General features: G+C 38.9%; 1 protein-coding gene across 2 annotated transcripts in view; it reads left to right on the top strand.

Annotated features, from left to right (window-relative positions):
• The window catches only part of TLN2 (talin 2), a 111,249-nt gene that overhangs the window by 85,517 nt on the left and 13,299 nt on the right, over positions 1–12,433 (top strand). For both annotated transcript variants that reach the window (XM_009886691.1, XM_009886690.1), the window contains 3 exons: positions 1,534–1,641; positions 5,338–5,443; positions 8,665–8,789. In XM_009886691.1, coding sequence (XP_009884993.1) covers positions 1,534–1,641; positions 5,338–5,443; positions 8,665–8,789 — 339 coding nt within the window. The remainder of the gene's footprint in view (positions 1–1,533; positions 1,642–5,337; positions 5,444–8,664; positions 8,790–12,433) is intronic.

Here is a 12,433-nt window from a genome sequence, read left to right as displayed (position 1 = left end):
GGGCCTAATGAGGATATGCAATCTCTATCTTTGGAGGTTTTCAAAGACCTAAGTGATCTGGTCTGAATTTAATGTTGACCTAGCTTTAGGCGGGAAGTTGAATGATTGTGTGAATTCACCAGGTTCCCTCAAACAGCACTGATTTTTTGACTCTGACTACGTCGGTATATTTTACTTCCACAAGTTGTTCATCAGTGCTGGGCTAGAAGCTGTAGTAGGAGAGTCAAGCAGTGCTTGCTGCCTTACTGTTCTGAAAGTATGTGAAGAGAAAACGAGGGCTCATAGTGAAGAGAAGCCTTGGCATGAGGAGATAAATGTGTATTCTGGTTCTTTGGCCACGTCTCAGTTTGAGATGCTTCAGCAGGCTTTCTGGGCAAATCTGTAAAAGTAAGCATTTCTGTTGTGAGTCCTAACTGGTGCAGTGAGATTTCTGTTGGGCTGTTTCTGGGTTACAAAAATGTCTTCTTAAAATGACTTTATCACCTCTTTGGTCTGCTGTGAAGTATATGTTGTTTTTTAAGACTCATTGAACCTTAAAAATGCTCCCAAAATATTCTTGGCTAGGTATGCAAAACATAAAAGGAAGTTTATATTTCTCTCCTACAGATTTTTTTGCTCTAATTGCATGTGTAACAGTAATATTTAAGTGCATGTTAGGGTGCTTACAATGTATTAATATGAAACACTGGGGGATCCTTCTGCCCTATTTGAAAATGAAAAATAAGCTGTTCTAGAATTTTTTGGCTTCTGGAGGTTTTTTGAAGTCTGCTGAAGATGGGGAAAATCCTATGCTCTTTCCTCCTGTCATCTTTCCCTTCAGACTGTTTGTTGACAGGATGAAGAGATGAAGGTGGCTAATGAGAGTAGTTTTTATGCTCCGCTGATCTTGAACTTACCGGTAGAGGGAGCCCATAGACCAGCTCCAGGCCCAGCTGACAGCAGCGCTTGCTCGGATGTTGAGGGCTGCCTGGACCTTACCTCTAAGATGTAAATGGCTATTTGTGGGTAGCAAAACTACACTTACAATTCTTATTTTTGTTGATATTAGTAAAAAAAGAAGAGCCACAATAACATAGCCTTTGTACTGTAGAACAGTATATACACAACCCAAGAGCCCATTCCAGCCCCAAGATGTTTTCCGATTGATATATTTTTCATTAGAAGAAATCGAATATCATCCTTTATTTTCAGGTGGTTCTTCAAGGGTTTCTCTATTTGTTCTCAACTGGTAGAAAGAAGTAGTACTACTGTTGACGATACCTAAGGAAGGACACTAAGAAAGACTGTGGATGCACACCCAGACAGGAGAATGTGCTGATAAAAGGAAAAGTGTTCCCAATGCCATTCTCAGAACTGGAGCTCTGCTGCTCTTTGTGCACAGTTTGCTTACACCTTTACAACATAAACAGCTGGCCCTCAAGCTCAAATGTCATTCGCGCGTCGTGAAAAATCTCTTCCCTTCTCTTTCCTCTGTCTTCTTGACCTCCACTTGTGGGAGCAGTTTTGGGGTACTAATGTTTTTTTCCTCCTCAGCAAGCATCATATCACCCAGATGTGAGCGAAGAAGTTCGAGAGAGAGCCCTGCGCTTTGGAACAGAATGTACCCTGGGATACTTGGAACTCCTGGAACATGTTCTCCTGGTAAGGAGTCGTCTGCTTGCACATACTAGATCCCTTCCAAGGAGAACAATCTCCCTGACATTTTTCTATAGTGGCTGCTAGTGACACCTTTTTATCAGTTTGTCACAAGATTATGAACATTTTTATTAATCGGGAAAAGCAAGCTGAAATAAACTCAGAAACCTGAGAGACAGTAGGAAGACTGGAAGTATTTAAATGGGACTGAATTCTGGATCAGATCTGGAGGCAGTATGGATCCTGACCTAAAAATGGTCCCTGACAAAGAAAGCAAAATAAGACGCTTCGATATTTTTAAGCCCACTGTAAGCATTAGACATATTAGGCACGCTCCTGTCCCCCAGACAAAAGAGGTTAATATAATCTTTATGAAAGCACTTTTACATGCCTTTTGCAGCCCTGATTGCAGGAGAATGAGGCACCTACTCAGTGCCACCGCAAAACCCTAAACCAGCACTGACTTACTAAGAGCTCTCCAACTCATGCCAGACATGACACCCCTAAAGCTCTGCATAAAACTTCTCCACTCAAATCCAAACTCATGAATCCTGCTGTCAGTTGGCTTTTCTTGGCCATACATAACTATCACATAATATATTGTTCTTCTCTTGCTGTTATATTTGTAGGAAGCAATAATGTGTGTTTGAACTAAAATTTGTGAGATATTGAAGTTTCTGGAGGTGACTTAAATCAGCAATCAGACTTAAATCACCATCTCCCAGAGATTTCTTTTAAGTGGCTTTAAGCGGACATATAAAGTCTCTGAAACTGAAATTTGCAGCCACTAACTGCAGATGAACAAATCCAAGTCAGCTTTACTGCTGAGAATGCAGCCTGTCTAATCATTGACATCAACTAGTTGAAATATACATAACCTAGAAGTAAAGTCACAGTTATGCTTGCCACTAGTGGGGAAGATAGTTCAAGCAAGATTGAACTTGTTAATGTAATTCCTAGAGTTGCATAGTAGTAATTAATTTAGCATTAGATGTGTGACCCATTTTTAGTTTAGAAGTACTTAGGGGAATTTTTCAGATTTGGTCTCCTGAACTCATAGTTCTTGTTTCAAACCATATGCCAGAACAAACCAAAGACTTGAGTCAATTTTTAGATGTTTTCTTTCTCTCTCTGCCTAAGTAAAGAGACTTACGATAAGAAAGGCCTGTTCCTCCAATAAAGTGGAACAGGCCTTTCGTGCCTTAAACTGCTTTACTTTCAGGGCCCTAAAGTCATGAGAAAATTCCTGTTTCCCCTCCCCCGGCAATGTTCGCTGCCTTAGAAAACTGACTCTGACCCAGATTACAACCACAATTGAAGAGCATAATGCCTGCATAGAAAAAAAAAAAAAAAAAAGATAGATGTATGGAGTGGTAATTTCATCTTGATTCTTTGCTGAAATCTGTCTAGAACTAGTCACGTCCACACATAATATATCCATGCTGCACTGCATAAATGTAAACAGGATCTGGAAAGTAGACGAAGAAAAGATCACTTTCAGAGGAGCATTGAACCAACTAAATGACAGACTTTTTGTTCTAGGGGCTTTTGCCCTCTTTCCCCCGAGTTCTAACTCTTGGGATTTGTGGCAGAGACAGTCTAGATGTAATCCGAGTGATCTGTTTGCTTGTTCTGTGGTTACCTGAGCTGCGATAGGAAAGCGATAGTAAGATGGTTTCAGCATCAGACAATCCTGTTGCTTCCTGATCCCTGTTACTCTGGTAGTTTAGAACCCCTAGGTCTACAATCTCATTTAATTTATAACCTCCAGAAAAGCAGTTTAGAAATCTCTAATTAGTCAACGTGGCACCTTGTGATACAATTGTTAGTAAGTTCAGTTACGCCCTTGTTAGTCAGGCCAGGGATGACTGCATGGGTGCCTCGACACAGGGATGTCAAGGAGATGACACTTTTTAGGTGCAAGAGTTGTCAGATGCAATATCTAAGATTTCTTAAGCCAGTGTATTGACTTAAGTGGACAAGTGGCACAAAACTGTCTTGATTGCTCAAAGGAATATTTCCCTAATCACCTAGCTAGGGGTAGAGTGTGGGAACACACTAATTGAAGCTGTTGGGCACGCACAAATTCGTATAAAACAACTTGAAGGTCATATTCTTAGCAAGGTTAGACTGACCTGCCCTCCTTACATTCGTGTGCTCCACCTCGGTCAGTATTGGTGCATGCTGAGTTGAGGAGGAAGTCTGAAGCTTTTGTTGTTGTTCTCATGCCGTGCCTGTATGTGATTCTGCAGGGGATGATAATCTGTTGTGAGTTCTAAATAGGCTTTAAAACAATACAGTTTGTAAACTGGCTAGTTTTAAAATTTGCATCCATTTGTTCAATTCCAACATTGTCACCACTCTCATAGGTAGCACTAGTGTCACAGTTGCTGGAACAGAATGTCATTCTTTGCTATCCTGACCATGTTCATGTATTTTTGGACATTTTTGCTTGTGTGGGAAGATAACCCTTGAGATGCTCAATTTCTGCCAAACTAAGGGATTATGCAGTGTATAAACCTTGGTTATAACGGTGGTGTTACATTTTGTTAGTGTTGCAGATTGTTTAGCTATTGAGGATGCATGTACTTCTGTTTACTATGGATGCTAGTTGACTAAAGCTCATCATTAGGAAACAGGAGACCAGTCCATGCATACATTGATGTGGCAGTTCCAAAGAGAGAGAATTCCTCGTGTGGCAGAGTTCTCACCAGGCAAAGTTAAGAAAACAATTCAGTTTAGTTTATTCTGTCAAAGTGAGGGGCTTGGCATTTGACTGCAAAATGGGAAACGCGCTTACAAAAGTTAAAATGTGTTTTCAACATACGCCTTAGTTTTCAGAGCTGCTTTGTGGGGCAGTTCTTGAAAACATTAAGAAAATGCACACCTGAATGTGACTTTCAAGACTCAACCTCTTATTTTGCTCTTCAATCTCTCTATATATCTGTCACTCTTCAGAAGTAGTTTTTGAGTATACATGAATTGCCAGAACTTAATATTTCTTCTCCATACAATATGGTAACTAAAAATGCAAATGTTATTCCTGTTCAGGGGAAGAACTCAATGTCTGACTGTTTTCTATTTGAAGAAGCACAGTTTAATACTTGATGCTAATTCAGTTCAGAAGTGTCTGTCTTTCCCTTCTATTTAAGGGTCTTTCCCAGGGTTGACATTTCCATTGTGTTCACCATTGCTGATTTTTTTTTTTTCCAGAACGGGCAACTAGCGTTCGCTTGCACAACTCTGTAATTCTATTTCATAGAAATAGTGACCAACCAGTTTGTTAATACTAGAAAATCAGCTCCACTCCAGCAGTTTAGAAAGACTAAGCCTGAAGCGCAAGTATAATGACTATAATACCTGAGAATGGAGTGCTAAAGCTACATATTCTTCCTACATACTCACCTCTGGTTTAGAGAATTCTGTCCTAGTTTTAGTACTGAGAACCTCCAGTCAATAGCGTCCGTTCCTGTACAAATGCAAGGTAGTCCCACTTTCCTAGTATGTGTCAGACATTGAGCCTGTCAGTGTAAGCCTTTCCTCCTAGATTCATTGACAATAGTATTTATCTTGCTGTACTCATGTTTTCTCTCAGCCAATTGCTGCATCACATAAATCTTTCACTAGTGTGCCTTGGGAATGTTCCAGCATTCTCTGGAATCCTTACTAATATGCTTTATTACGTTTTATCTCTTTCTCTAGATCCTTCAAAAACCAACTCCAGAACTAAAGCATCAGTTGGCCTCTTTCTCCAAGCGGGTTGCTGGTGCTGTTACAGAGCTCATCCAGTCAGCAGAAGCAATGAAAGGTGAGTTGGGCAGCCTGGCTACCAGTATGGTGCGCTTTTTACTCCAGAGATGATGATCTGTCATATTTGCAGTTTAAAACAAAACCTCAAAAAAACCCAAACAACTTTTTAGTATGTTCTAGGTGTCTTGGTACCACCTACTTCCATTCTTTTAATTTCTCTGCTGGTGTTCAGTTATTCACAGTCTTGGTAAACTCGTGTATTTGACCCCCTCCCACTTCATATGATCAGTCGTAAGTCTGTAAATCATGCAGCCTTTGAAGATGGAACCATCAAACAGAGCTCTCAAGAGCCACAGGAGCAGAAAACAAAGTACAATATCACTCCTCTTGAACTAGTGGCTGAATTCTAATCGGATGGCTGGTCCCTTTCCTTACAGTCATGGTTGTTCAGTCAAAAGAACTCCTTTGCTTTGCAGTGATAGTTTCTTTCCAACTTCAAATAAAAGGGGATACATATACATCATCTTACTGAATTAATACTCAGCCTCTAGCAATGATGTCAACTTCAGGTCTATAGTGCTTACAGTCCTCTGTCTGCGTCCTGCCCTGACAAAGTATGTTAATGAAACAATGAGACTTCAGAAAATTGTGGTCTGGATAATTCATGAACTCTTAGAATTGAATTTCCTGAACTCTTGGAATTATTGTGGACAAATATAAATTCAGCACTTTAAGTGATGAATTCCATTGCTTAGCAGAAACTCTCTGTTCTTATAACAGATGAGTGATATTTTTCTCAGATACTGACTTCCTTGGTAAAATTTTTATCCAGTGATGCATGCGAGCTCTTAGGACAACCGTTCTAATATTCTACATTTTAAATGAGATGAATATGTATTAAGGGTGGTGTTGTTAAATATTAGACCACTACTGCTGAAACCAGATTTACTGGGAACTTCAGTCTAAAGAAATCTTCACAGCCATCAGAAAGACATATGAGCATTCTAGTGTCATGGGTAATACAAAGCTACAGTGAAATATTTTGAAGAAAGCATTTTAATAACTTTTAATTCTGTTCCCTGCCCTCCTCACCCCTCCCCCGGCTTTTAGTAAATTCATATTTGTTCAATCCTTCTTTCCTAAGCTAGACCAGAAATCACTATACTCGTTTTTTCTGATATTCTGTGCAACATACTCTGCATGTTTTCCTCAGTTATTTCTTGCTTTTATCAGTACACATTCCTTGGGAAAGAATTGTGACTAAACACTTTTCATATATGGGAATCCCTTATTATTTTCTTACTTCCCCCCGTCCCCCCCCCAATGTCTTAATATAGTTGCTCTGTTTCATATAACATTGGTCTACATTATGCTTTTTTCCTGTTCAGGTAAATTATTGAATTCTTGAGCCTTTTCTGCACTCCTTATGTTTCAAAATTTCCATTTCCAATAGCTAACAAGTCAAACCAATATCATAATTTTTCTATTCCCTAAATGCTTTTAAAAATCTTTTTATTGTCCTCATCTCTGGAGACATCTATTCATTTCCAGTATTTTTGAATTCTAATTCATATTCATTAAAATAAAAATTCACTTTTAATTTCTTTTCTCACTTACTGCCTGTAGGGGATTTTTTTTAATTCACTTTAGAAGCTTTTTTGGGGAAATGAAAATGTTTTTTAACCATTCCAAATTTTCATTCCGAATTTTCATTTATAGATACATGATAAAATTCTGTCCCTTAACCAATTTAGTATGTAAATGTGTTTTCACCTGTGTAAAAATGCCTTTTTTTGAAAAGGAACTGCTACATTTTACAAGTTTGGTTTTGCCTGTATCAAAACTATTTTTTCCCCTACTTATCTGCCAATATTAGGGATTAATATAGAATTCCTTCATCTTGTGCACCATTTGAGCTGAGAAATTGTCTTTGGTAATTTTTTGATATTTGATACAAAATACATATATACATACTATATAGGGATTAGCAGGATGAAACGTAGCTCACTAGGATTACACTACCATGTACTTTAGCTTTCTCCCAGCACATCATAAATAGGAACCAGTCATTTTGTATTCTCCCCTTGTTTGGTTATCCATAGTAGAAACTGCCTCATTCTTTAGCTGGTGCAATGTTGATCCATAAGCATTCAAAGATATTTCCTTTGATGTTTGATCAGACATGGCTTACGCTATTCCTGATGCAAAGTGCTGGTATTCTTCTCCCTAGTTACTCTTCCTTAATAAAAATTAGTGTTTGAGTTGCTGTTTTAATGTTAGGTTCACCCAAACTTTCTGATCCTATTTCAATAAGTTTAACAAGGCCTTAAAAGATTTCTTTTTTCCCTTTTTCTTTTTCATTCTAGCTGATTCTTTGCCCGGTGTACACTGCTTCCCATCCTTTTCTGTTTCCATCTGTGACACCACTTTCTCTCCTTGTCCTTTGTAGTTAAGACCTTTAGTTTTCTTTCCAGTTTCCTTTTCTTTTTCCATCTGATTTTCTTTTTGGCTGTTTCATTGCTTCCCTCAATCAGGAAGACGGATGCTTTTTGAATTTTGTCATCCAGAGCATGACTGTATGAAATTGAAAATAATAATGCAGCGAGAACTTCCAAAAATCTGAGATCACCTCCAGCCAAGTATTCATTTTGTGGACCTACAAAATTTCTTTGATCCAAGAGAAATGCCAAAAACTCAACAGAAAGACAAACAGAAAGTTGGCCTTTGGATATGTTACAGAAACTGCTTTGGCCTTCTCTACATTGCTGCTAGAAACACATTGCCAAAAGCATGCCTTCTTCATTCAATACTAGCTTCATCTCTAACCACTGCCAAAAAAGAGACTCTGAAAAGTATGCTGTGGATGATTATCTGTTGTCTATAACATGTCCTCTTTACCAGTCTGTCAGACTTCTCAGTGTACCTTACAACTTGGTCAAGTTAGAAACCATCTTAGTGAGAGCTCTGATAAACCAGATCAGAGTGACAGCTAGTTTTGTTCCTAGTATAGACAGTATCCCTTTTTGAAGCTGCTTTGCTTACAGTTCTTAAGTTACTTTTGTAACAGAACAATCCTGCTAAATACGTTTTTTCATGCTGACTTATATTTTGCTCTCAGTGGCATAAGCGACAATGTTTTTATGCCGTTGTGGTACTAAAATCAGCTTTCTAGGATGTACACTTGGTATTTGACACTTGAAGTGTGCTTGTAAATCACCCTCTTTGAATGGCAGCTCACAGTGGCACTCAAGTTATTGTCTTCATCTCCATTAATTTCAGGGACAGAGTGGGTGGACCCAGAAGACCCAACAGTCATTGCAGAGACAGAGCTACTAGGGGCTGCGGCGTCAATTGAGGCTGCAGCAAAGAAGTTAGAGCAGCTGAAACCAAGAGCCAAGCCAAAGGTGAGTGTCCATCCCCGTTGTTTCTTTGAAGTTAATGAAGCAGAAGATGCATATAGCCCCTATATTGGTGTGTACTTTGTTACTGTCCACAATAATGGTATAAACAATCAAACCTTGGATCGGTCTCAGTGCCACTAGACACTGCACTGGATGGGACTTACCCCTGAAGGAAGAAGGTAAAAAGATGCTTTTCAGGGTGAGTCAAGCACCAGCCATGAGCAAGCAAAGGAAGAAAAGCCAAACGTTAGAAATGCTTTTCAGAGTTACAGTATCATTACTGTTGATTACTTACTTTTCCAAACACATTTTACTGATGTGAAAAGTCATTCTCACTTGCTTTCCTTTGAAGACCCTTTGTTCTCATCTGAATGTGTGTAGTATAGCACGAGAAAGCAGCAGCAACACAGAAGCGATTCAGCAGAATGCAAAAGACCTTCAGGATTTTCTAAGATTAAAACCAGAGCATTTTATGCCATGCTAAAAGAGTAGCTGTGTCAGTGTCAAATCAGATATGTGGTATAACCGTTTCTATTTAATTTTCCTGAAGGAAAAGAAATCACAGTTCATAATGAAAGCAAGCCGTGTTGCATGTTGCCAGGTCATTTCAAACGTGTCTCTGAATATATTATATAAAATTAAACCAACTATTTTCATGCGTGATACATAGAGAATATATGGAACTGCTGTTACTTGTGGTTGTATGCCTAGCTCACAAGACTGGATCACAGAGAATTGCTACCTTTTGCCTAGTGTGGAATAACAGGCAGGTTTTAGAAGAAATGACCATGTTGCCTAGAATTTCATCTCTTTAAAATGAAAATCATGCTTTGGCTGTGTAATTGACTTCAGGAAAGGACTATGTATCTCTTTTTTATGCTGCTTTGTAGGTGCAAAACTGTTTTCTAAGTAAAGCTAATGAGAAGTCTTTCTAAACAGCAGGGCCTCAAGAACATTGTGTTGGATGATTGTTTTTGGTGCAGGGTGGTGTTTTGTCATTCAGGAACATCAGATGAAATAGTTCTTGGTAGCTCCACTCTTTGAGGATTTCTCACCCACCCCCTTCTGTTTAGTGATAGGAATAAATTAGTTCATGAAAAAGAAATGTTCTTTGTCCCGCTTTTTTTTTTTTTTAACAAGTACATCCATTTTGTTTATAAAGAAAAATGGTCCTTTATAATGAGATTCTACAGAGCAGAGGACACAGGCTGAGTTTGAGGAGAGGAAGAGTCCTCCATCACCTTTTCTATACAATCACTGCACAATAGCATATGTGTGTTGCCTAGTAACCATGGAGCAGCTTCCTTCTAACATCTAAGCCACTCCAGGGTCATTGTAATTTCCCAGTGAATACAGATGTCACACCTGCTCCTCATTTAACATGTTAATTTGAGTATCCAGTCTGCCTGTGATTTATTGGTCTGTTTATTTGTCATTTCCCGAAACTAAAACTCATATCCAACTGTTTTGTTTAATTTGGGATTTTAACAGCCTTTACATCATTTTTTAGGTGGCTAATCCCTTTCGCAATATGGATTGTAATACACATCAAAGGTACTAGGAAGATCAGAGTGGCTCAAATACCACTTTTTCTGCTGAAGACTTGTGGCTTGTATCCTCCCAGAGTAGGGTTTCCTGCGTTGTACACGCTCTATCTTTCTGATTCTCGTCTCTGACAGCATACATAGTGGTGTTGTGTGAATGCCTAGACTAGGTAAGGCAGTTGATACGATTGATTTTTCTTATGCGTAGTCTAGGAAATGCAGGAATAGTAGCTGTCTTCTACAATGGAACAGACCTCTGGTCCAGCTAGACCAATAGCCTGCTTCGGTTAACAGTAATCATCATCTAGTGAACTTGCAGAGATATCCTTAGTTTGTAATTTTAGAATAATCTGCCTGCAGGAAATCCGTCATCTTCATCATTATTAATCGGTGGCTGATTCTCTATTTTTGGGGTAAGCTTCTGTTATTGGGGCACGGAGCGGGAGTCATTTGATTTAGGCTTGAAATTTTTTGTTGTGTGTTCCGGTTTGACTGTTACCTCTACAGAAAAAAATCAATAGTTGAAGGTAGGGGTTTTTTCTCATTTGTTCCGCTATCTTAATTCTTTTGATATTTTTGGATTTTTTTAATCCTTGTTTTCTTTTCATATTTTTGCACCTATCATACCTCCTTGATGTCTTAGACTGAGACCAATAGCATGGGATGTCTTCATTTTCCACTACTGGGAATCACCTTATACCAGAGAACAATCTCTAATAAGACACAGACCTGCTAACTGCTGCTCATGTTTTATTGTACGATGCATATTCTGTTTGCTTTAAATCCTGATTGTTTGGCTGCTGGTGAATGTGCTCCTAAAACGCTTAGTCTGCTAGTCCACTGCCCCACTGATACCCTGTTAATATCTGTCTTTCTTCTGAGCTTATCTTGCGAGCACTTTGAGGACTCTCTTAAGTAGGTGATGTTATTCCTCCCCGTAACACAAATTCAGTATTCTCATTGCGGTGTTCAAGGTGGGGAATGACCTGTGAAGCAATGAGATCTTCATTGTTTATTAAGCAAGTGTTGGATGTTGTATTTCTTTTAAATACAATTAAGACGCTTACTTGGTCCCATACAACTGCTGTGACCCCGTTTTCCATTTTTGGAGGGTCAGGTGTCTTGCAATGCAGCCACATATTCTTCTTGTTATACACATATGCCACTGGCTGTAAAATAATAACCCCCCCAAAATTAGTAATTTTTTGAAGAAAAACATTTTGTCTAATAAGAACTACATGCTTCACTAATACTGGAAAAAGAACACTTTTAAGGAAAAGGTGTGGTAGATGAGGTACCACAGCAGAGAGCATTGCTGTACCTACCCTGTTCTGTTGGTACGCTCTTCATGCTTCTGTGTAGGCTTATGCCTTCAAACACAAGTGTCTTTAGTAGTCAACAAGAGTTCCCTGCTGTTAGCTTTCAGCAGTTTGTCCTTTTTTTTTTCCCCAAGATGAATCAAACCTGGATGCCTTTTTCTGCAGGACTCTGTGTGATATGTTTGATATATTAGGTTGTTATTTAATCCAACTATATATCAAACATATTCCTACAGTGTCCTGCCCTGTCTCCGGGGGTTTTAACATAGTAGAAGGCAATATGAAGGAGTACGTTCACTCACAAGCAGGTTTAGAAGACTTCCTGCAGAGCTCTTATCTAATCTGGTTTGAAATATATACATGAAGGGCTTCTTCATCAGTACCCGAGATACCTGGGAATGCTGAAGGGAAAACTGTAGGGAAGGACTAGAAAACAAGGATTTGTTAGGAAAAGTGAAAACTCAACATAAGTTCCACAGTTTGAATGCTGTGTAAGGCCGATTCTTCTCCACAGAAGGGATCAACTGTCAATAGAAAACTTTCTTCTTTTTTTCCAGAAATAAAAGAAGTTGTGAGATGACAGGAAATGTAGGATTTGGAAGTTTGAGAAACTCAGGGTGTGGTTTCTTCTCCTCACCAGCTAAATTTCAATATAATTGGAAAGAAATTCATTTGGTACACTGCGGGAAGGGCGGGGGAATCTGTTACGTGATGAGATACTAAGGTTTAGCTATGTGTTTTACTGCTGAGCTCCTTCTTCTCCACAGGGAAAGTTAATCCAGCC

The sequence above is a fragment of the Charadrius vociferus genome, unplaced genomic scaffold, assembly GCF_000708025.1.
Source record: "Charadrius vociferus isolate BGI_N301 unplaced genomic scaffold, ASM70802v2 scaffold356, whole genome shotgun sequence".
In the NCBI taxonomy this organism is placed as follows: Eukaryota; Metazoa; Chordata; class Aves; order Charadriiformes; family Charadriidae; genus Charadrius; species Charadrius vociferus.
The sequence above is the reverse complement of the archived record's forward strand: the minus strand, read 5'-3'. Positions and strand labels throughout refer to the sequence as shown.